Source organism: Botrytis sinoallii, assembly GCF_014898435.1.
Source record: "Botrytis sinoallii strain Bc 23 chromosome Unknown BSIN_017, whole genome shotgun sequence".
NCBI lineage: Eukaryota > Fungi > Ascomycota > Leotiomycetes > Helotiales > Sclerotiniaceae > Botrytis > Botrytis sinoallii.
The window spans coordinates 465536-489977 of NW_024066044.1; the positions used below are offsets into that span (position 1 = coordinate 465536).

The 24442-nt window shown below is 44.0% G+C and overlaps 10 protein-coding genes across 10 annotated transcripts; 5 read left to right on the top strand and 5 right to left on the bottom strand.

Moving 5' to 3' along the window:
• Window positions 1–431: 431 nt before the first annotated feature.
• Window positions 432–1946, top strand: EAF02_008816 (uncharacterized protein; the record flags this gene model as incomplete). Its single annotated transcript, XM_038904864.1, has 3 exons — window positions 432–655; window positions 810–1113; window positions 1161–1946. The coding sequence occupies 3 exons, from the start codon at window positions 432–434 to the stop codon at window positions 1944–1946; spliced, it is 1314 nt and encodes a 437-aa protein (XP_038755274.1).
• A 332-nt stretch (window positions 1947–2278) lies between these two features.
• On the bottom strand, window positions 2279–2734 carry EAF02_008817 (uncharacterized protein; the record flags this gene model as incomplete). Its single annotated transcript, XM_038904865.1, has 1 exon — window positions 2279–2734. The coding sequence occupies one exon, from the start codon at window positions 2732–2734 to the stop codon at window positions 2279–2281; it is 456 nt and encodes a 151-aa protein (XP_038755275.1).
• Window positions 2735–4841: 2107 nt separating this feature from the next.
• On the top strand, window positions 4842–6227 carry EAF02_008818 (uncharacterized protein; the record flags this gene model as incomplete). The annotated part of the gene is made up of 2 exons (XM_038904866.1): window positions 4842–4992; window positions 5344–6227. 2 exons carry the CDS (start codon window positions 4842–4844, stop codon window positions 6225–6227), a joined length of 1035 nt encoding a protein of 344 aa, XP_038755276.1.
• An 810-nt stretch (window positions 6228–7037) lies between these two features.
• EAF02_008819 (uncharacterized protein) lies at window positions 7038–8864 on the top strand. The gene is made up of 3 exons (XM_038904867.1): window positions 7038–7632; window positions 7697–7866; window positions 8087–8864. The coding sequence occupies exons 1-3, from the start codon at window positions 7506–7508 to the stop codon at window positions 8819–8821; spliced, it is 1032 nt and encodes a 343-aa protein (XP_038755277.1). The 5' UTR covers window positions 7038–7505; the 3' UTR covers window positions 8822–8864.
• A 463-nt stretch (window positions 8865–9327) lies between these two features.
• EAF02_008820 (uncharacterized protein) lies at window positions 9328–13088 on the bottom strand. The gene is made up of 3 exons (XM_038904868.1): window positions 12911–13088; window positions 9816–12840; window positions 9328–9757 (listed from the first exon to the last, which is right to left on the bottom strand). The coding sequence occupies exons 1-3, from the start codon at window positions 13003–13005 to the stop codon at window positions 9404–9406; spliced, it is 3474 nt and encodes a 1157-aa protein (XP_038755278.1). The 5' UTR covers window positions 13006–13088; the 3' UTR covers window positions 9328–9403.
• Window positions 13089–13459: 371 nt separating this feature from the next.
• Window positions 13460–14524, bottom strand: EAF02_008821 (uncharacterized protein; the record flags this gene model as incomplete). The annotated part of the gene is made up of 2 exons (XM_038904869.1): window positions 13460–13944; window positions 14002–14524. 2 exons carry the CDS (start codon window positions 14522–14524, stop codon window positions 13460–13462), a joined length of 1008 nt encoding a protein of 335 aa, XP_038755279.1.
• A 421-nt stretch (window positions 14525–14945) lies between these two features.
• On the top strand, window positions 14946–15561 carry EAF02_008822 (uncharacterized protein; the record flags this gene model as incomplete). Its single annotated transcript, XM_038904870.1, has 2 exons — window positions 14946–15003; window positions 15140–15561. The coding sequence occupies 2 exons, from the start codon at window positions 14946–14948 to the stop codon at window positions 15559–15561; spliced, it is 480 nt and encodes a 159-aa protein (XP_038755280.1).
• Window positions 15562–15820: 259 nt separating this feature from the next.
• On the bottom strand, window positions 15821–17470 carry EAF02_008823 (uncharacterized protein; the record flags this gene model as incomplete). Its single annotated transcript, XM_038904871.1, has 5 exons — window positions 15821–16119; window positions 16184–16450; window positions 16512–17187; window positions 17265–17369; window positions 17432–17470. 5 exons carry the CDS (start codon window positions 17468–17470, stop codon window positions 15821–15823), a joined length of 1386 nt encoding a protein of 461 aa, XP_038755281.1.
• A 980-nt stretch (window positions 17471–18450) lies between these two features.
• Window positions 18451–19551, bottom strand: EAF02_008824 (uncharacterized protein; the record flags this gene model as incomplete). Its single annotated transcript, XM_038904872.1, has 2 exons — window positions 18451–19432; window positions 19490–19551. The coding sequence occupies 2 exons, from the start codon at window positions 19549–19551 to the stop codon at window positions 18451–18453; spliced, it is 1044 nt and encodes a 347-aa protein (XP_038755282.1).
• A 2138-nt stretch (window positions 19552–21689) lies between these two features.
• Window positions 21690–23762, top strand: EAF02_008825 (uncharacterized protein; the record flags this gene model as incomplete). The annotated part of the gene is made up of 7 exons (XM_038904873.1): window positions 21690–22167; window positions 22226–22289; window positions 22337–22354; window positions 22404–22439; window positions 22505–22747; window positions 22801–23606; window positions 23659–23762. 7 exons carry the CDS (start codon window positions 21690–21692, stop codon window positions 23760–23762), a joined length of 1749 nt encoding a protein of 582 aa, XP_038755283.1.
• Between the last annotated feature and the right edge of the window lie 680 nt (window positions 23763–24442).

The following is a 24442-nucleotide window of genomic DNA, read 5'->3' on the forward strand; positions in this document are numbered from 1 at the left end:
AAAATGTGTCGGTCGTTTACAAACGTTTCAAAAACGTTTTCGAAATGTTTTGGTAAATTCGTTTGGGGAGCGGGCAGTCGGAAGGAATTTTATTACATGGTGATTAGCACATCTTAGGTGAATTTCTCGGGTTGAACTGAGCTGTGAGGTTCTTGAGCATCAAATCTAGGTGACTAGGAAACATTAGATGGTGTACAATTCCAGTAACAATAGTTCTCATTATTGAATTGTGGAGGAGGGAGAAATCGTTGTCTTGGTTCCAGTGATGCTTATGTAACGAATCTATACATTTCAAGAGATCAGGCTTCTGGCGTCCAACAATTTCATCAACAAACTCCTAGCAATGATTCTATGAGAAACTTGATTTCTAAACACTACGGATTTTTTATCTCTCCATCCTGTGCACTCTTGAGCACTTTGACACAGACGCAATGTCCATACCTCCAGGCGCACCTCAGCCATCATATATTCTACGCGGACATGCGACTCCAATACATGTAGCGAAGTTTATACGAGGAAACACGAGACTGGTTACGGGGGATGCGGAGGGGTGGGTTGTGATGTGGAGTTTGGAGAGTAGGAGGGGTACTGCGGTTTGGAGGGCGCACGAGGGGGTTTTGCTAGGGGTGGGGGAGTGGGGGGACGGGGTTATTACGTGAGTTTTGGGATTTCTTTTCTCTTGGAATTTTAGGGGTTGGGGGATTTGTGGTTGGGGGAAGAAGAAGGGGAAGGGGTGGGATTAACTAGCCGTCATCATGTTTGGGAAAGGGGGTGTGAGCAGAGAAGAACGCCAAGCTGACATCTTGAAGGCATGGAAAAGACAATAAACTCATAATATGGAAGCTCCCCCCATCAGAGGAGGAATTCATGAGTAAAGTTCTTCCCGTTGATACCGTCTCGGAAGAGAGGAGAAAACCATGGATTCTACATATGTTAGATGTCAACACCATGAATTTCTGCGCCTTTGCTATGTGTCCCTTGTACACGGATATCAAAGTAAAGGAGGACGGAGAGAAGGGGAAAGACGAAGAAGCGGAAGCGGAAATCGAAAAAGACGAGAGAAGTGAAGATCAATTGTTAATCGCAGTCCCGAATACGTTAACATCCGAATCAGCAAGTAACCATCCCGTGAAATAAGCAAGAGAAACTAACAATTCCAGATCGATATCTTCCATATTCCCACTCTCCATCGCCTACATAATATTCCTTCGCCTGGACCAGAGAAGCCAGGCATGATCATGTGTCTATCGCTCTTTTTCCATCCAATCACTAAATGCTTAACCGTTCTCTCCGGCTACGAAGATGGTTCAGTTTCCGTTTTCTCCTTCACTTCGCCTATCTCGCCATCCTCTTCTTTTCCTTCAACTGTACCTTCATCTCAACCAACGAAATGGAACACCACATACCATTCCAAATCGCACATTCAACCAGTCCTCTCCCTTTCTCTTGATCCAAGCCCCGACCGCAAATTCTTCCTCACTAGTGGTGCTGACGATCGTATTATCAAATACTTAATCCCCACCAATACAAATCCCTTTTCTCCTTCACCATCAAATTCAGAATCAAAATCAATAATAAGCTCCGCTAAAGACGAGCCCAAAATGCTGAGAACAGCACATGCGGGACAACAAAGCATAGAAATGCGAAACGATGGGAAGATTGCCGTGACAGGCGGATGGGACGGGAGAGCTAGAGTTTACGGAGTGGCGAAGTTGAGGGAATTGGCGGTGCTGAAGTGGCATAAGGATGGGTGTTTTTGCGGTTGCTGTTGCGGATGTTTTGGAAGGGGGGAAAGTGGAGAGGGGAGGGGATGGGAAGGGGAAGGAGTTGGCGGGGAGACTGGGCAATTGGATGTTAAAGGGGAGAGATTGAGGAAGGCGAGGGAAACACATTGGGTTGCTGTGGGAGGGAAGGATGGGAAGGTTAGTTTGTGGGATGTTTATTGAGTGATTTGGAAAGAATTCATATACGCTTTCGACCGTAGAAGCTGTATGAGGCTGTAAGCTTATGAAGTTGTAATAAATTGATAAGCTGTTGATGGGATTGAGAAATGCATATGCAAGTCACATTGCATGTGCAGATGAAAATTAAGATTAGCATTATTCCAAATTATTAAAAGTAAAGTTCAAAAGATCGAACAGTGAGACAATCAAACATATATCGATCATCTAACAAATCATCACACCACTACGCCAAACCACTTTCCTTGCCTCTTCAAATTCCCCTTCCCATAATGTATCCTCCCCAAAATTTCCTACCATCGCCCAAACCCCCAAATTTATGCCTTACAAGGCGACACAACCTCCTCAGCCGGCAACCCACACTCCTCAGGTGTCACCAAAGTCCAATCCGCATCAATATTTCCCAACTCGACCGCTCTCCCGTTAGTCAAAGTATTCATCGCACTCTCCGCAATATTAAACCCCGTAGCCGCGGCATCGATGGCCAAGATATTGATCGAGACGCCTTGATAGATTAAGGTGTAACAAGTACCACAGTTAGGAGAATTCCATCCCGCGATTGTGGATGCGCCGCCGATGCGGGCGAAGGTGGGGAGATCGCCTTGGACTTTGTATTGGGGGAAACGGGTTTCGAGACCGTTGGGACCGTTGGAGCAGGAGACTGCGGAGAGGGAGCGAGCGGCGTTGTCGTAGCCGGGGTCGTAGGTTACTTGGATGGCGAGGGTGGAGGTGAGGAGTAGGGGGAGGAGAGTGAGGGTGTTGCGGAATTGCATTTTGAGTGGGTGGTTTTGAAGGGCTTGTGTTTGTGTTTGGGTGAGTGGTATTTGGTATTGGAAGGTGGTTCGGTGTAGTGATGTGATGTGATGTTTGCCGAGATGTCGAAAGTTCTTGTCGAGAGTTGATGCCGTTGATGCTCTTTACCTGGAGGACTCTTGCTTCAATTTATATCCATCGCGATGGCTTTTGTTGTTTGAAGATTTAATTGTTTACTATGTTACGCATACCTAGGACGTTTGCTTCCGAAATTTCGAGTTCCTCACAGTCTAGAGTAGTAGGTAGATCTCATGAAGTTGTTTCAGTTTGGTGATTAGCTGAGTTACCATTAAGGTGCATGTTTTGATTCTGCAGTAATAGGAAGGATCAAAACATTAGAGTTGGCTAGGAGATAGTTATTACTTCACGTTCTTGAGACGGCGTGGAGAAGAATGTTAGGAATGTTGGAAGTACAAAAGAAAATTGTGAAGTGAGCGGCGTGCGGCTTGTTACCAAGATTCCAACTCTTTCCTAAATATAGACTTCAGATGTCCCAAAGATAGATGAATCCCTCTCAACCTTCATTCCCACTGTAATCGAAGGCTTCCTTGAGGGCTTGAACACGCTCAAATGTTTCGACTGAGAACGTCCTCAATAATCATGATCATCGTGGTCTGGCAGCTTGCCTTGTGTTTCTTCACCAAATTCTAGACGTGATCGTCAAAATACTACTAAGTATGAAGTTGTGGTACTGAGAGAATATATCCACGCAAGTTTGAACAAGGAAATAATGAAAAGATATAAAATGATGAGTTTCTGAAGCTGGAGGAAGTTTGGGTATATGTCGAGAGGTCCGTGCACCACTCCAATTCACAAAGACGCTCCAGCTTCAGAGACCACACGGATTGCAAATTAAAGCAAGTCTCATCTCAACTCTTGTTGTACTTCACATTGTACATGAGTTTTTGATTGTTGGATTGCAGTCCGGGCTATTGAACACCCTGAGCTTACAATCGCAGCGCTCCAATACCGGAGGTCCGTATTGGTGGCTGGCATGATGGACTTTTTCTTGGCTTGATGGTAGCAAGGGAATGTTCTGGAGAATTTGGCGCCCTAACCGACATAGCGCTGGGCAGCCTAGGACTTGTTCTCAACCGTTTCAGAGCCTAATCGAAAGGTGGGTTGTTGCTCACGAGGCAAGAAGATCCTTTGAATGAAGTATGAAACTTCGTCAATGATACGTAATATACGGATACAGAATCCTGACAGAGAGTTTAACTCATCGGCATTGAGGCTCCAGGGATATGGTGACTGATATCTAGGATATTTGTCAAAGTCAACTATCATTGGTAGTAAATTGAAGCTTGCATACTCAAGTGATTTACTTTACACAACAAGTTCCTACGACCACGCATTAGTTCAGATATAAGTGAAAAGGACCTTGGAAACAGAGCTGATCGAGCACGCCAGTATGGGCAACGATTGTCTGATAGATTTGGTCACACGGACTAGTTATCTTCACTCTCCATAAAAACATCCCGAGAGCTGGTAGCGAGGCTTATTGGATACCGATACTCACACAACATCTGCCGACCCACTGCCCATCCACTGGGCATCAATATCACAATCAGTCATCTACCTCCATTGCTATCATTGACGATAAGCCAAAAGCCAAAACTCAAAGTCAAAAGTCGAACAGCCAACAGCCATCAAATCGCCTACCATCATATGCACCAGTTGACCAGTCTGGATGTTATCCCACACCCACCCCTCCCCCTCCTCCCCCTCGCCTACTAAGCCCTATCTTCATCCACTCAAAACGATATAATATGGCTTGTGTCTAGATGTCCCATGTCTTGCTTCCAAATCAATCCTTGATGTCCATCAAACTTTAAACTCTTGGCATATCGATAAGAAGATAAACAAGCTCCTCACCAATTAAACTGGGACCCCCACGTGCAGATTTCATACGTCAGTAAGTATCCCCAAATCCCATATAAAAGATTAAGATCCTTGAGTTTTGATCCCGTTCAATAAATCATCCATCCTCACGCGAATGGTATCGGAAATTGGAAGAAGAACCGAAAAAGGTTGAGTTATTTGGTAACAGTTACCTTTTTAGGGACAATGCCTAGACACGTGCCTGTGTCTATTCCCAGGGGATTAGATTTGAGAAGGTCGCAATATGGTGGCGGTACGACATTGAATAGTACTACTACTGCTGCCAATATTGTGGTGGATAAAATGAATGCTGTCCCAGGATTTCTAGCTAGTGCTGGTGAGTTTCTTCATTTATATATTTTCTTTTGAGAAGTGTTTTTTTGTATTCTTTTTTCTGTTGAATCGCTGGTTCTCATTGTACGAAAGAAGTTTGTGGTGTTTGGAAAGCAAAAAGTTTTGAAAAGGTTTTCTGTGAAACTTTCAGTCGTCTGAGCAGGTGGGAAGCTATTTCAACCAATCCAACTGATATTAACCTTCGTTGTTTTGTGGATTTTATCCCTCAATTGTGAGTGAGAAGAAACTCTTCACATGTCAAAATACTTTATTTTCGCAAACGTTGACAATTTATCATCCAACACCAATTCACAAAAAGTCTGGTCAAGCTTTGCTAACAATAAACCCCCACCAGCTTTCTTTACTTTTCTTCGAGCAAATCTGGTCCTGCCACCATCAACACTCAATTCTACAACCTCAACTCCAATTCTGGGCGCATCATTTTCTTACAATCTTCCACCACTGCGCCCATCATCTCTCGCAACTATGTCTTCCAATATCGATGATGATACCATTGTTCCCGATCCCCTCGACGGCGTTCCCTCTCTCACAACTACCTCGTTAGACACCCAAGAGGATAAAACGAAAGCTCTAAAACTAGTCGCAGATTCTATTGCCCAACAACGACAAATTGCTGCTCAAGCATTAATCTTCCATCCTCTTACTCTTACTTTTTACGCATTAATAATTGGAATTGTGACAAAATGGCAATACACAGACACCAGCGATTTGGGATTACTTGTAACCACACTAGCAGGAGTTACAATGGCATGTTTGGTAGCAATTCGAGCTGCCACTGCAGGGTATTTACACACGGCTGAGGAGTTCAATTGGAATTTTGCCAAAAATGATGAAGGAGAGGAAGATGTTATTATTGGATCTCGATATGGGGAGGAACTCATTGGAGCACTTATATTGCGCATTGAACGAGCTCCTCATGTCAATGGATCGCCAAGGAAAGGAAAGAGTGGGAAGAAAGGAGGGAAAGGTGTCATCAGAGCATGGACTACAAGAGTAAGGTATAGAGGTACAGGTGTGGGAACAGAGATGTTGGAAGAGGCTGTTAGGGTAACGAGAGCGAAGTTTGGAAATTCCGCAGAGGTGGGTTTTGCTAAAGAACATGCAAATGCGAAGATGGTATTGCCGGAAATGTTCAATGGAGAGTTCAGGAGGAGGGAGAGACGGGCTGCAGGAGCATTGGAAGCAGTGGTCGAGGGCGTAAGGGGAAAAAAGAGGTAGGTGATTGGGTATAGACGGAATAGACATGTGGACTTTTGTATTTTCCGGGCGGTAGTTCGGATAGGGGTTCGGCCTTGGGTCAGGATTTTGGATATCATACAGGATTCGGTCATAGAATAGCATGGCAGCAAGAATGAGCTACTTCTCGGTGCTCTTGACAATCGTTTATAGCATAGCGAGTCAGTCTTTTGGTCAGGGATAGGTACAAATTAATTATATTACTATACGAGTAACCACTCCATTGAACCGCGTATTTAACTACACTTCATATGTTCAATGGCTCTCGCAACGGATGAATCCAATCGTGTACCAAAAATCCACCCTCAATATATACAGCATATACATAAGCACGAGGAACTACTCGATCGTCGATCTCATCTGTGAACCGAAGAATAACCCGAAGCATATGCGCAGGTATACAAGTTTGGTATGTGGATTGTTTCGTCCAACATGTGCCTTGATATTGAGATCAGAACCTCCTACCCCGCATCATCTGAGCCGAATTTGAGTATATTTTAATGTAGCAGTATGATGATGATCGAAGTTCTAATGCTAGAATTGTGATTGTTTGATGACGTGCTGGCGTTGATTTGTATGGACCACGAATCCCCATCACTGAACTGTGCAAGTTGATGGATCGTGGAAAGATTTTGACGGGATTCGTCTCTCAATGCTTCTTATCAGTGCTTTTCATTTGACAGGGGTAAGCTCTTTCGCTTATTGAGTGACTAAGCATATATTTCCCTTTTTTTTTTCTCCAAACTTTTCTCCAATTCTTTTTTAATTTTATTCCCATACTTCTTTTATCTCTCTCCCAATTTTATCTCTTGGATTCTCTACAAAGCACGAAGTATGGAGAAATCAACTATCAATTATCAATTCTTTTGCTACACATTCATTCCTTGAACTAATCTCGCAATCAGCATTGGTTAGCAAGCATGGAACCTCAAGGTTTAACCTCATGTGAGGTATTTCCTATCATGGATTGATAGCAAAACTGCTGATCTTGTCGGCTTTTGTCGGATATCGGGGTAACGGTTCAAGGATTCAGGAAGCAAAGCAGCCTCGGGCAGCGCAACCAGACTAACTTCCCCACATTCTCCATGCTTCCTTCCCCATTCAATTAAATATCACCCGAGGGAGCACCCGCATGCGTTCATTCGTCAGCTTGTACGGTTGCTCGTACGGAACGTATCCGCTTCAACCGTCTGTTTGTTTTTAAAGCTCCCCCCTCTTCTTTCCAATTGACTTTTCAACAACGTGAATTGGATTGTGAAGATGAGGGTAAATGTGAGGACAACGGCGCCATTTGTGCGGTCATTATTTCAATCTGTTCAACAGAGGAACTTCTCAGCATCAGTGGGAAGACAAAAACAATGGGGGTTTATTGGTCTCGGTCAAATGGGTATGTTAACTTTGAATCTGCCCCCCGCCCCAAAAAAAGAGAATCTCTCATTAACATTAGACAGGATACAATATGGCGAGAAACCTTCAGGCCAAATTACCTCCTGCCGATACAATACGAGTCTATGATATCAATACGGAAGCAGTGGAGAGGTTCACAAAAGACACAAAAGCTCTTGGGAGTGGAGCTGTTGTCGAGGCTGCAAGTAACGTCAGAGAAGCTGCAGAAAATTCTGTAAGTTATCCCATTTTTGTGTCTATCGCAATCAAAATCCTTCCGTTTTATGTGATGAGTTTGTTCCATGAATGATCTAAGTTGGGGTCAACCGTCTTGGTTGATCTTCTAATGATTTTTATATTATACAACAAAGCCAATCCTCTGATTTTATTTCAATCAATTGTCTATTTTGTCTGAAGAAATATCTGTTTCAATTGCTAATAGACACTGCTTGCAGGAAACTACCATTACCGTTTTACCAGAGCCAGCACATGTGAAGAATGTCTTTAGTCAAATACTCAAGCCTCCACTTTCTACATCTGTAGTCGCCAATCCTGATCGTCTTTTCATTGATTGTTCCACAATTGATCCAACATCCTCTAGAGATGTTGCTAGGGCAGTTCATACAACACAACAAGGTCGATTCGTCGATGCGCCGATGTCAGGAGGTGTTGTTGGCGCAACTGCCGGAACTCTGACCTTTATGCTTGGGGCTTCGGATGATTTAGTTGATCGTGTGACTCCCATACTCACCATGATGGGAAAGAGGGTGTTACATTGTGGAGCTCAAGGTGCAGGTCTTTCCGGAAAGCTTGCCAATAACTACCTTCTGGCGATCAATAACATTGCAACAGCTGAAGCCATGAACTTGGGAATAATGTGGGGTCTTAATCCACAGGTCCTAGGTAATTTGATTAACAGTAGTACTGGCAAATGTTGGCCAAGTGAACTTAACAATCCCGTCAAAGGTGTTGTAGCTGGTGCACCAGCCGAACGAGATTATAGTGGAGGTTTTGGTATAAGCCTCATGAAGAAAGATCTAGGACTTGCATTGAAAGCAGCAGAAGAAGTTCAGGCCAAACTTGAGCTTGGTAACAGAGCTCGAGAGGTTTATGAAACTGTGGAACAACAGGAGAATTGTAAGGGCAAGGACTTTTCTGTTGTTTATAGATATCTTAGCAGTTCGGGGTAACCATGTCACGGAGTCGAATAAATGAAAATGAAGATATTCCCCCAAAAATGTTCTGGACGTACTATGTGTGAACTTAGCAGGTGACTTGGTGAAAATTGCAGTCGCGTATCGTAGGTTTTACTGGATAATCCTTTGATATATGGCCCTCCAGACTTGTGCATCAGTGGCCTTGCTATTCCATTGCTCAAGTAACTCAAAGAAGATGTATCACGTAGAATACCTTCTCTTCCGCCTCACCTCAGCAACCATGTCATCAATAGAAATCGCAGAGCACAACTTGTATTCTTATTTCCCCCGTCCTCTAGATGAATTCATGCAAGTCTATCATCTATACCTCGGTGCGTACTATACAGCAATAGCTACCTTCCTCTACGTGATTGATAACCTTATTCATTTTTGATGCGTGTAGAAAGCTTGTTTTCTTGTCTTTTGTCTTTACTTCAACCTTAGATAGCTATACTCTACTCACTTGTCTCATTCCAATTTCCAGTCATATCGATATGCACATCCGCATCCTAGATATCCACCTAAAATGCCAATTCTCTCTCACTCTCGCTTCTCCTCCCCCCTTGACAAATCCCTCTAATGCAACCTCCTCAATCCCTCAACCACACCTCTCAAATCCTCCGCTTTGACACCCAGCCCCTCCGCCACAAGTTCCTGCACCTCACTCTCCAAATCCAGAAATCTTTCTATCAACTCCCCGTCTACGAATCTGAAGGGTTCGCTCGTTTCCCGCGTGGCGGATATGTAGGAACGGTATTTGTTGAAATCGAGATTACCGGGCGAGAGTTCGATCTGATGAGGGGATGTGGAGTCTGAGGATTCTTTGAGGGACGAGGCGGAAGGGAGAGATGCTAGACGGGTTTGGAGACGCATTAATAGATCTTGATTTTGTGGGGGGATAAGAGAGAAGAGGTAGATTGATCCTTCGGTCTAGGAGTTGTTAGTATCAATGATTAATTAATTTGAGAACGGGGAATAGGGGACGTACTGTGCCGAGAAAAGCTCTCGGGATCAATAAAGCGTCTTTCGATGTTTCCACATTGATCCTCTTAACCCTATTGACCATCTCTCCAAGATTCATCTCACAAGTAACTTCCATTCTGAATTTATCTTCTCTCGTAACACCCTCTCTATTCCTCTTCAACAAGATTATATTCCCATCGTGATCTGTTTCCAAATACGTATCTGTATCTACCTCTGCAACACTCGTTGAGAAGACTTGTTGTGCATGTCTTGCCACCTCTTCGAGTTTATCTGGAAGACCATCGGTTCCAGGTGTATATTCGACCAGCGCAACTGATTTCATAATATCCGCTACTGCTATTATATTATCTGTAATATCGATATCGATGGGACAAGTTGAACATCGATATGTTGCTAGTTTATTAAGTTTGGCGCATGTTGTGGATGTTTCCTCGTAGTCGTACATTACGACTGTTTTATTGAGTGCCGCTACGATTTTACCATCGAGTACACCAATGCATCGACAAGAGCCTTTGAGGTTGTGAGAAGCGATTATATATGGAGCTCTGTCGGCATTGACACCAAAAATAAGAAGACGACCACGAACATTCGCTTCTTCCTCATGAAGGAAACTTGTACCGACAAGGAAACGCTCGACTAATTCGCCACTGCCATGTCTTGTTGGAAGTTCCGCTCGTATAACAGTCTCGATAATTTCGTTGTTTGGTGGTAGATAGTACGGTTCTCCTAGCTCACCGAAAACAACCTCGTCGACAAGTCTGAAAGAAGTCGTGACAACTTCTTGTCCCTTTGTCAGTTCCCGCTTGATAGCTCCAATCGCAAACGATTTCTCCTTGGCTGAATATGCTACCCTCCTTACAGTCTCACCAATCGGTAAAGTTCTGACATGTGTTCTTCTCTCGTTGTCGATGGCTGCGAGCTTGAGTTCATTTGTCGTAGCCACAACTACTGAATCTGGATACGCTACACTGTTCAGCGAACATACTGCGATTGCATCTTCAGCTGTGACGGCCGAATACACGGTTCTACCCTCAGAACCATATATCAAGCTAGGATGCTCGCATGTTGCAAAAATATTAAAAGTTGTATTATCCCGTGGTAAAATTTGAAGTTGCGCCTGTTGTGTTCCAAGGACAATACTTTTTCGTCCCGAAAGTGAACAATCTGTCTTGTCGACATTGAAGCTCAACACAATACCATCTTCCATACTGACAAACAATGTTGGGCCTGAGAGTTCTGGGGGTAGAATTTGAGTAAGAGCAATATCTCTCGGTATGGAAGCTCCATCAGCTCGTCGTAGATCCTCTGATACGATAGTATTGAGAGTTGCGAGATCAAGCAGAGATACCGATCCCGACTTCCATAAGCCAATGACACCTATATCATCCAATACTTGGGGTACATGTATACAAGCTACTTGATCATCTCCAAGCTCCTGAAATGCGACCTCCGTTAAATTCTGTTGAATTGATAAAGTGACCAGGGCACGTCCATTAGACGAAAGTAAAATATAATTCTGGTTTCCTGAAGCTGCCGTGATTATTTGTCCGGCAGGAGGTTGCCATCGATGACCGGGAGATTTGCCATGTATTGCTACCTCATGTTGTGTGACTTGTAATATACAACCCTCATCGAGGTTATAAGTTAGTAATGTTTCCGAGGCAGAAGACAAATTCTTGATTGTCTCCACTTCTTCAATATCTCCTTGTGAATCAAACTTAAAGAATCGAGTCTCTGTTGAAAACGACACTACAAGAGTATCATTCGGTAGACTTGGACCAGAATGTAACGCGAAGACCTTGCGAATACCCTCCATTTCGGCAAGTATCGCAGTATCATCAAGTCCAACTCCACTCCGAACACTTCTTAAACTTCCTCCCTCGAATCCTCCACTGCCCGTTACTAATCGAGCCTGGCCTGAAGAATATTCATTCAATTGAGTCTCTCCCTCTCGCCCGCCCATATCCATGACCGTGAAATCGAGTATTGGAGCAATATTCGGCAGTGTCTGTAACAAGGTAACACCATGTTCTGGACTCTCCAAATCTATTTGAACGACCTGATTGTCCGCTTCGTGAGAAGCAATATAGAAGATTCCATTCCCCAAGTTCTCCAAAGATGTAGGCTTAGACACCTGACCCAATTTCACAACTTGTAGTCCAGTAACTGTAGCGCCATCGACCAGTATTGTTAAAATGTATAGAAAGCCATAATCGTCCCCCAGTAGATAATTTCTCTCATCTATCGGTTCCCACGCCGCCCATAATACAGCTTCATCCAACGCATATTCGACAATAGCTTTACTCTCATCATCCAGATATGTAAACTTCGTTTCTCCCAAGACAACCAGCCCTCCTAGATTAGCCTTGGCAGTCGTGGCGTTCCTAACAATATATCTCTTGCTCGCCTCATCTCTCGCCTTGGGAACCGGTATGACATGCATAGCTCCAACACACAGATCATCCACATCATTCTCCATATTCTTCTTCGGATCAAACTGTAAAATGAGCTGTCCCTTGTCATCCAGCATCCTATATGTTGCCAATTTCATATTCTCCCTCGCATCCTGATACAGCAAAGCCAATTTCGGCTGTTTAGTATCCGTATACAAAAATGCACTCGCCCGAACCTTCATCTCCGAAATCCTCACTTGTTCCGGGTTCTCCAAGTAGTCCGTCTTGCCTCCCCTAGGCTTTACAATCTTCACCAAATTCAGCACTCCCTCGTACAATTCCATAACTAACAATCGCCCTGTCGGATCCACAAGACATCTATCCCTACTTTCGGAATCCCGCATGTGTTCTTGAGAGACATCGACGAACGATTGCATGGTATCCAGTTTATGCGTCTGGGGATTCCACATCACGGTAAAGTATTGTGCTCGAACGGTCCCTACGAAGAGATGGTCGGTCTTGGATCCCGCAGGTTGGATCTTTTGCAGCATGGATATGCGGCCATATATGGATTTCGAATATGCCATCGTGAGACCTTCTTCTGTGGGCCTCCATATTTCTAATCGATTTGCTTTGCTGTAGAGAAGTCAGCATTCCATTGTGTTATGCATTTGAATCATGGAATCTTGTACAGATTGCTACTTACGCAAGTACCAGACATTCCTCTCTATCATCTAAAAGATTCAATCGCAGTGTAAGTCGTACACTACTTGGTCTATGTATTGGGGCCAGATACGCCATATTGAATCTGTAAGTTGCGTGGAAGAAAGTGTGGTAAAAATGGTATGTTTGGGTGGGATGGCGAGCTTAGGATAGCAAGCAAGTAAAGCTACCCACCTAGTAGGTATCGGCCGAGCTGTGGTTGATAATGAATGACGCCGGAACTTTTTTATCGTTATCGCCTGCCTGTATTCGGATTTAAGATATATCAAGCCTCACGCACAGTACTTGGATTGATACCTACCAGTAGCTAGAGTCGATTTATAGATAAAATATGAAAAACGCTACTCGAGTACGTACATTCAAGATACATACAACAAAAACATATTCATTCTATCTCAAATGAAGTAGACAAATACCAAATTTTTCTGCTGAAGTATGTTCAATTGTCTACCTAGTATCTCGTCTACCAAGGACATGTGCGGGGTATCTTTTTTGATTTATACGCCAGAGAATGAACCCATATCATACAATTCTATTCTTCATCATCTGCATCAAGATCAATCGTTTGCGCATCCACCTTGGCCCTTGACATTTTCGCAGCATTATTTGGCGCACTGATTGTATCCATATATGCCATATCATCTATCCCAGTGGTTAACTTTGGAACCACATCTGGCGAAAGTTCTTGCTCTTCTCCTTTCTCATCTGGCTCAGGATAGATAAACATATTTTCATGATAGCATTCCCAAGCAGATTGATGATCCTCGTCAACATATCGGTGCTTCACCCATTGCTCTTGTTGCGCAGCAGAGATTCGTACGCCAATATTGTCACTCCCATCTTCTTCTCCGTCAATACTTGACTTAACCGTCATATGAATAGCTCGAGCTTCGGTAGCCTTTGGTGCAGGTCCTTCGCGAGGTCGGTTTTGCTTTTCCTGTTCTACATGTGCGTCGATATGATGAAATTGAGGCCTCATTTGTACCATATGGTCAATTGGAGTGAGGTGAAGTTTATCTAGATTAAATTAGCTTCTTGCCCAAGAATGAAAAGAAAAAAAAAATCTCCAATTACCACTCTGAAAAGCGCCTAGAAAGTATTGAGGACTATTTTGATCGACGGGAATGATTTGACCACCAAGAGTTTGCTTAACCAAAACCTGCTCCGTCCGAATAGCGCCTTCAAAATCCGCCATTACTTTCTCAGGGTCAAGCTCTTGTGCCCGTCCTCTTCCTCTGCCAGTTGGTTGGGCTCCTCCAATTCCAAAACCACCGGGTAAACCATGACTTCCTCCACCCTTAACCATTTGACTCTTCTTGATAGCATCTCCCCATTTCACACCTTTATCCTTATCATAATTCCTACGCGCATCGATTGGAACATCCATCTCGACCATTCCGGCCTTTGGCTTCGTTCGAAATTTGAGAGGTTGAGCATCATTTGACCCAGCGTATCGTTGCTCAATATCGCGATTGGGAAATTGTAATACATAAATTTCTCGACCTTCAGAGATATGAGGTTTAATGAAAATATCATAAGAGCTGACTATTGGATCATCCTCTTCCTCCATATCGACATCCATATTATTTCCCGGCATATTCGTCGTTTGTGAATTATATGTACAATCGTAATGCGCAACAAATCAAATCTTGAACTTTTTTAATCATCAAATGTCTGGACTTAAAGAGCGACAAGGATTGTCTAGCTGCAATATTAGAGTCCGACTTTCCGTTCACCTTATCGATAAACCGACCAAGACTGCATCATTGCATTAACGCTAATTTCAAAGAGGTAAGGATGATTTCCTTGTGCCTCCTTTGACTCGCAAGGCCCGATCTCCGATGACGAACCACCTGCACAACCAAGAATCTGCTCTGCTTCGCCCGCGAACAGAGACATTTGATTTCGCATAAATCCAAAACCGCTCCTTCGACCAACTACCATTCTTTGTAGAGTAAAAGAACCCTTTAAACCTACAAAACACACAACATCATATACATCCATCAAAAAAATCAAAAATGTGCTCATCCGATATCTTCCTCGGCTTAATCGCCATTCTATTCCCCCCTCTCGCAGGTAAGCCTAACTATTCCCAACTCTGTACTCCTTCCCCGAACCCAACAACCACATGTTGTAACCCACGCCCCTCCCAGCACATCTCCGCCCTCACACCCATCTACCATCACCTATCCACTAACCCCCACCCCTCCAGTCTGGGTAAAACGCGGCCTCTGCTCCGCCGACTCCCTCATCAACATTCTCCTCTGCATGCTCGGTTTCCTCCCGGGTCTCCTGCACGCCTGGTACATTATCGCCAAATTCCCCGACCAAGACGCTCACTACGACGCCATTCCCGACTCGGAAAATGCGCGTGTGACATATGTCGTCGTACAAGGCCCCAATGGACGAGCGCAGCGGGTCCCCAAGAAATGGAACGGAACGCAGAGACAACAGCAAGGATATGGAACTAATGCTCCGATGGAAGCACCTACAGTTCAGCAACAGCAGAATGGGACGTGGACGAATGCGGGAGAGGGACAGGGACAGGGTGGAGAGGGAAGTAGTGGAGGGGCGGTGCCACCCACGTATGCGGAGGCTGTTAGGGGAGATCATAAGGTGCAGTCGAGGGATTAGAGGGAGGTAGATGAGTGGCGAGTTGGGAAATGGGATACTGTGATATGAATTAAGAATGAAGAATGACAGAGGGATATCCAGGTTAGGTTGATTATAAGCAGACCAATGCGAACCGGCGTAACTTGGGTAATGCGGGCAAGATATTTTTAGTTTGTTCGCGGGAGTTTTTTGCTATTTGATTTGCTTTCACATGGCACAACACTCAGCACAAAAACGTGTATTAGAACTTTTCTTCTCGGCAATATTGTGTATTATTTGATTATCCCATCAAGTTTACTGGGGCTTCAGGCCAGCTACCCCAAATCAATGGTCTATCCGTGACTCTCGTATTAAGCGGTGCCAGAATTTTCATTCTCTTCTTCTTCTCATCGGCTTCTGCTACATATACAAAGCCCATGACACTCGCATCTCGAATAGTATCCTGAGAATCGCGAGTCGATGCGTGCATGACAGCGAATATGCAATGCAACATCGAGGGTGTTGGCTCTACCTTTTCATATTGTGTGGGTTCGGCTTCTTCTTCTCCTCCGGGCAAAAATGCACTTTGCATCGAGTGTGCTTGTGGAGTGTTAGTGTTCTGAAGATACTATGAGGTGAGAGGGCAGAGAAGAATATTGCATACCTTCTTTGACTTTATAAATCGAAAGCTCGTCGAAATTAACAAGTTGTGTGTGCGGACTCAAGGTCCTTTTTGCGTCTCCGAAAAAGTATTCCTTGATAGTTGCTTCCCGCATTTGTTGCATGAATGTATCATCTCTATCGACACAACCTCCTGACTTGTCTAATCTGACGAGAGTAATGGCTTCTCCGTTATCAGTCTTTTGGGTTGAGAATCGCCGCAACATTTCACTGTGTAAACGTTCCGAGCCTAAGACCAGAATAACATTGACTGTCAATCCCATTAGTCCACACTCTCCTTCAAACCCAAATTTCCAAGCCAATAAACTCACCTGCAAACTCCGACACGATATGTGAAATCAAATCATACCCTCCCTTCCCCTGACTAATCACCCCCGGCGTGTCAATAATCATGCCCGTCTCCCTACACACTGCATCATCCTGCAGCCTACTCGTCGCCGCCAACGCCAGCCTCGTGACCACCGGCTTAAACAACTTCACATTATCTTCCGGACTCGGAAGTCCATAGTAATAACACAACGGCAGCTTCACCGGCACGGGACTCGGCCCGCTAGTTGAACTACTCCCCCACCCCTCCTCCACATCCACAATACTCTTGAACGCCGCCGCCGTCAAACTCCCCGGTATACTCAGCATTCCCTCGCGCGAATCCGTATTCACGACGATTGGTTGGCGCCCCATACGAATCGCATACGCGGTGAGCAGTTTCGCCAAGCTGGTCTTCCCTGTATTATTAGGTCCGACGATGATCACACGCGGGCCATCCTGTCCTGCTTTCTTAGCGTCGGATCGCAAGTTCTCCAGCGCGAAATGCGTGTTGATGTAGGAGATCATGGGGGTTTCCTCCGCGGTGTATTCCTCGCACGCTCCGTTTACTTCGAGTCGACAGCCGTGCCAGGTGTAGATGGAGGATTTGGTGCCGTGGAATGTGTATGTGTGGTTGACTGCGAGTTCTGTGCCGAAGATTTCTGCGGTGCCGGAGAGGACCTGAGTGAGTAATTAGATTGAGGGTTTTTCGTGGAGAATATATACTATCATGGAATTGAATATTATAGAATCCATACCTTGACTTCAATACTCGCCCCGATCGCGACTTCGAAGCGCCATTCCGAGTTAGCTTGAAGCTCATGAATATTCGTATGCGCAACGGCTGCTGGTGCTGCAGTTCTCTACACCCAACGAGTTAATAAATTGAGTAATTTCGGAGTTTCATTCATGAATTACTACTCACAGCAGCATGAACAGCTTGACCAAGCCCCGGTATCGACATGATTGTGTCTAGGTATGGTTACGTTGGAAAGATGTGGAGCATGGGGTAAAGTTTTTAGCTAGGGAGCGGGAGTGTAGTGTCGAGCTCCCAGTTCAAACATATGGGGTTTCAAGGTTTCCGTGGCAGGGGTTTCTCAGCCTTACGGTGCGCTATGGTGGTTTCATTCACGCGACGCGTTTGTCATGTGAAATTTATTAGTTAGTTGGGTTTATTATTACTAGTCGATATCGATTTATATCTTGGAAACATATTACAGAATTTCAATTAAAAATCATCGAATAAATTTTGGATGGGTGGATGAATATTTTTAGTGGATTTTGAATAAACAGGTACCTTGGTTAGGTAGGCACTCGATACATATTAAAAGGATTAAATGGGCGCCTACCTCAGTGAGCTTTGAACATCAACATATTTGACATACAATTACAGTTTTGCTATGTAATACTTCCTGAAATGCAAAGCCCAACAACTCCCAATCTAGCCCCTTGTTTGATTAGTCGGTGGAATAAGCATACCGTAGCTCATTAGTACTTCACGGCAGTACGTCAGAGACCGGGCTTGGCCGATAGGGACAACGCACTTTCAAAGCCACCATCGCCTCACGTTATGAAGCTGAGATGCGCATTCTTCAACATTAATCATACTAAGCATACATGTTCAAATATATACACGAGAAGAGCGCGGACCATGAAGTTAAGTATATATTATTAACCGTGTCTAAACCGGATAGATGAGAAGTGAAAGCAAAATGAACGCATATGCTTGCATATGCAGACTTCTAGATGTCCAATCGCAGTGGGGTATCTTAATCTTTTAATAAACAGCCATGCTCATGTATAGTTGTGTGCCCTGTCCAAGCAACTCCATGAAGACACCCTGCATTTGACAAGCCCATGACTCCTACAACTCCCGCACACCAGCAGCTCTCCTAGAGCATAGTATACTCAATATGCCATTGGACATTATTATGATCCTGTCCATTATGACTCCGCCAGCTTCTCCAGAATTTTTCCCACGCTACGTACTCCCACAAGAGAATTTTCATCCGGTCCTAGGCCCGGAGTCCATGTAGCATGAGCAAAGTCTATGACCTTTAGAGAATAGATTTTGGGGAAAGATTCTTCTTCTAAATCTTCATCTTCCTCATCGTCTTCAAAGGATGAGTGAGTTTCTTCGGATGATGATGAAGCATGTTCCATAGTGGTTGGAGGTGGGGTCCTGCTAGCTTCTTCCATTGCAGCGCGTAATGCTTTTCCATCGCCCTCAAAAACGAAGAGAAGACTAGCAGAGTACATTCTACTCTCCTGACTTTCCAAGGCATCCTGTATTCTTCTCAAATCTGTGAGAAAAGCCTGGGATATTAATCTTCCTAGCTCGTTGTCGATACCAGCGGATTCTGTGAAGATGAAATTCTTGAATGCTTCGTGAACATTGCTATTATTTAATTCGAACCTGCCGTAATCTTTATTATATATTCTATAGCCATCTTCGTCTATATCATCGCCTTTCGCATCGGGTCCCTGCCATACTCTCATACCTGCGATGCGAAAGCCAAGGTCTTTGTGTGTGGTTTGTTGTGTAACTTTGTCAAACCTCTTTTTTTTCTCTTGATGAGCATCATCTGCCCATAATCGTACACCAAGCTTGACGTCGAGAATATTGGGCTTCACGAAACCGTGCGATGCATTCATAAGAACCACGGCTTGATTGGTAGTAATTCTCTTGCCATTAGTCCTGCCAGGGTATGACGCTTCAGGTTTGGCATGCTGCGCAATCAGCTCAGTCGCCTTTTCTTCAAAAGATTTATTGTGGTTCTCATCCAGTTGCAAAGTTCCCAGAAATTCGGGCATAAAATCGTAAAAGTCTTGGTGCCCTGCTATAGTGTCGTTGTAGAATGCGATCTCGGTATCGGTGCAAGGTTTGATAAACAATTCGCCATCAATATCGGAAAGAGTGCCGTCACTGTTTGAGGGTTAATGTTTTAAATCTCACAAGATCGAAGGTGACCTTGAGACTTACTGCCCTGCGACAGCATAGTTGCAATCGATCAAGTCGGCATGAATTGGGAGAGGTTTGGCCATTGTAGCTTTTTTTGGTTGTCGCAAAGTCTCAAGAGAAGGTCATTATTGAAAGGAATGTGTTGGAATATATGTATCGAGTGAAGGAAGAACCAGGAATAGGTTTTTCCTTCTATTTGTCTTCAGGCGCTAGAGAAAGAAGAAACCTTATTAATATAAGAGTAGTAAGAGTAGGTAAGAGTAAGAGTAGGCTGAGTATTGTAAGGATGTGTGCGTGTATGTGTGTGTGTGTGGTAAAGGGGCGTCTGAAGTGAGACGTTGGTCTATCGTGGCTTCAATAATAATTAATTAATAAAAAGAGAGCATTTGAGGATCATGAGGAGAGTGTACCGGTGGTTATCGAGATTAATCAGATTTCCGATTTCACATTGGGCGCGCAAGATGAACCCAGACGAGCTAAGGGACAATTCTATATGCGGGAAGTAATTAATAAATAGCTAGTGTAGCTTGCCGAGAGATGGCAAACCGCTGGAACCTTTCCTCATAAAGGAAGTGTAGCGCCTCCCCTCATCAGGTGTAGAGGAGATTCTCGAGATGTTCCTTTTCGACCCAGTTTAAGTCCAGAATAGTACACGCACCAGATGCACGATTCCTGCTGATTCCGCATATTTTATCCGACACTGCCACGGCCGTCTGCAATGTACCCTCATCAATGTCACCAAGTACCTTCTTTACATCCTTCCAACATGACCTGGAGGGAGGGAGGGATCCATGAACGAGTAAGCGTCAATAACTCTAATGCGAAGATGTGCTGCCTTGCAGTAGTGTGAGAAAGGGGACGGTCAGGACCAGAAGGAGAAGCAATGTTTGGGCAAAGGAGTTTTTATGGAATACACAAGCTCACAAGGCATTCTTCATGGCGGACGGATGGCGACCGATATTGAGGCATCAATAGAATCATCCAAATCCAATAGGAAAATGGGAACAGGGCATGAAGGATTACTTAATGATCTAGGTACCTAGTAGTGGTGTACAAAGTAGGTATTTTTCTAATGGTCTTTAACATCCCCTTCCATCCATACATCATCCATCCATCCATCCCCATCACCACAATCTGCAGTTCCCCGCAACCAGGATCTTGACTTTCAACGGCAAACCTTATGAAAAAGGTACTCGGCGGTGCTGGTGATAGAAAGGCGGGTCTAGTGTTTGCTCGCTCGTTTGCAAACCAGAAGAACTAGAAGTTGATATATTAGCAAATCCAATGAGTAAACACAGGTAGGTAGAAGTGGAAAGGTGCATCAATATCAATAAGTGATATCAAGATTTACTTGACTTTATTGGTACCACCGTTTTCAAAAAGATACCAACCATGTAAGTACCTTCATTTTCATTATTATTTTCGTTTATCTGGTGTGCGCCTTCCTTGCTTGACCTTACCGGCGGCTTTCACTCTTTTGGTTACAATTTCTTCACCATTTTTGGATTTCTCAGTCACCACACCATCGCATCATACACACATGAACAGTTATTTTCACTCGAACCACATCAGCTGCTGTATCCAACCACACACACACATACACACACACACATACAATTCAACATCTAGTCAATGTGATTCACTCTTCACTTCTACTACCGTGTCATTGTTTGACAATATCTCCAAGAAAAAACACTGCAAACGAAAAGTGTGAAACAATCGCACCTATACAATCAATTCATCTACCGTTATTACACCACCACCTGGGCTTGGAAGTCTTAATAATTACAGATTCAACTGACCCTGGTTCACTCCGCAGTTTACGCAGTTGTTGACCTTTGCAAGGTTTCGTTTTCTCTGCGATTTCTTCATAGCACTTGTATCAAATTATTGGAATTCACTTTGGGATTATTTAACCCACAATATAAGATTCACCTTGACTTGATTTGACTTGACTCATCATATTGGGCTTCAATCACTGTCTGAAGAAATCTTCGCAAAGAACTCGCAACTTCCCCACAACCACTACAATCCAACAACATCAAGGTAGTGTAACCCAACTCTTAATTCTTGCACAGCCTTCTATATTTCTTCCTCTTGTAATAAAACCCAACCAACCAAAATTCGCCGGCGTAAGTACTGACAGTTCTTCTCCACCAAGTGGTTCTACATTATTGGTTACGATACTAATCCATCCATTTGGGTTAGGTAGCTCAACATCATGGCGCCTCACTCTGTAGGTCCTGAACCTGAGGAGTTATCTCGTGCCATCAGCGAGCTCGACTTAACTGCCTTAAGGGGGGTTGATGGAGCTACTGACGAATCCGACATCAAAATGGGCAAGCGCTATACAAGAGATCAGCTGTTGAGTATCGGTTCAAAGTCGAGCTCCAGCGATGATGAGAGAATTCATATCAACGTCCCAGAGATTGCGACCGGTATGAAAACACCACCAGCCCCTCCAAGAGTCCCACCTCCAACCCCGGTCCATTTGTCAGTTACCCCCGCTTCTGGTACAAATACACCGGTTGCTAGACTTCCCGTCACTCCTGAAGAGTCCGACAAGAAGGAAGAAGGCGCAGTTGATGGAGGCGCAGATGGTGACGCAAAAGTTACTGAAGGCGGAGAGGGTGAACCCAAGAAAAAGAAGAAAAAGAGCGGTGGAAAGAAAAAGGCAGCAGGCCCAACGGGATTTGAGGGTATGCAAGACCAGTTACACATGAAAAACTTGAATATACCTCTAACGTGACACTATAGAATTCTATGCCGACCCACCTCTCACTCCACATGAATATGAAGAGGAATGTGATATCTACCACGAGTAAGTACTTCATACCTTCTCAGTCAACTTTACTAACAACTTTGCAGAGGCCGAACATTCGCTGCGTATGCAATCATTTCCGAAGTAGATTTCATAAACTGACAAGATTTAAAGGCGTATTGAAACATGCATCCAGAGATACAGAGCACGGTAGTTATTCATACATACCTTGTGAACATACAGAATTTGTTAGCTAATGATCTGACTATTATTAGGCGCAAGTTTGATAGCACTCGTGCGAATATTCTCACAAAGTATTTTGCTTTGGGTGGAATTGAATCTGGCACCAAATCTTTCAATGGTGGTCTCGATCAAGAAACATTAGAGAATTCCACTGCAGCTGAAATTGCCGCTATTCAAGCTACAGATTTTGTCCGAGCTAGCAATGCCAAGTACTATGATCCCTCAGATACCGAAAACTGGGTTGTGGATTGGGAGGGAGTTGCCAAGGGCTTTCTGTGAGTTGCCGTACTATGAGCATATCTTGTCCAATACACTAACAGTTCCGTAGATCTTATAGAGCACCCAGAATACTTGGTGATGGAGCAGAGGAAGTGACTATGTTTTGCGGAGTGGTCAAAAACTTCCTAAACTACGTCTTGGCTCATGAGGTATGTAAAGAATACACTAAAGAAATCATGGCCGCTCGGCGATTATGTGACGTGGCCGAAAGGGAATTCGATGCAATCCGACGTCTCCGTCAAATGTTTCCCGGCGACTTCAACGTAGCTGCTTCAACACTGTTTGGTGAAAACTACAAGCGAAACTTTGAGATCAATTCCGCCTGGGCTAATCCCGAGGACGACTTAGATCAATGGAATTCTAACATACCAGTACTCAGTCTGCCTGTTTGTCAATTTGTCTTTGGAGGAATTGTTGCTTTCATTGGCGACAAAAGCCACTTTGAGAAAGCCAAGAATGGTGATATTCATGTCGTAACAATTGAAACCAGATTCCTGGAGGTGGCAGATATCCATCGAGCTTCTTCAGGCGTGGTTAGGGAGTTCTCGCATGTTAAAGATCCTCGAGGATTGGGTGCTCTAAAGCCAATCGGAAAGCTCTTGTGCAAATCTTGGGAAGGTCCTGGCTATGCCTACGAAGACAAGACGGACGACGGAATCGATGAGCTTGATGATTCCATCGAAGAATTCTGGATTGAGGACGAAATTTTGCAACAATGCTATCCGGGTCTCAAAATTGAAGTTGTTGTTCATGAGCTTAACATCGGTGTCAAATATTTTGATCAAGTCGTGGAATTCTTCCCTTCCTTCCATCTTTACCTTCCTAATGAGAAGATGATGGGCTGGAAAGAACCTGGTGAGTATTTGAATCATTACACGTTCGGAAATATTGTGCTGATAATTGCTAGTCCCTAATGAGAGACCGCCACCAACTGAGGACGACCCCGATGCCGAGGAAAAAGTCATGGATGCTATTGCGAAGGATGCTGCCAATGAGGTAGAACGTATCTAACACTTTGAGTTTGATAGTTATTGCGTTGACGATTAAACCACATGATGATACTTTCTGTGAGCTTCCTTTAGTTTCATAGTCCATATTATGGGGAAGTCTGATTCATTTCTCTTGCGGCTGGCAAGGTCTGTTGTCTTTCAAATGGTCTTCATATCGGCATCGATAGGGCGAATGGTCGTCTGCATGAATATACGGTTTTATGAGGTATGACCAGAACTATCATTGCATTGCATCGCCGGGTTTCATGGAATAGAGGAGTTAATCTGGGGGAAGATTCAAGGGAAAAAACAGGAAGATATCTGGAGTCAATGATGGAAAAATGATGCACATCAGGATGGGAAATAAATGATTCAGCGATCTGGCAAAGTCACTTCTGGCTTTGAAAATAAATTACTGAATAATATAAAAGTGGACTTTAAATTTGATGGCATCATCTTGACAAATTATGTGCAATGAATTGAGGTGATCTATGAGTCGAATGTGGTAAACCATTTCATGGATTGTAATATAACACAGTGGGGGCTAGCTCTCACATGTTGTGCCATTTAGAAAAGCCATCAAGCCATTCTGTCTCAGCAAAGCTTTTTTTCACGGGGTGGAATTTGATTCGTTAATTACCTAGATATGTGTAGATATGGTAGGTATATACAACAAAATGTTATTGTATACCTACTAGGTAC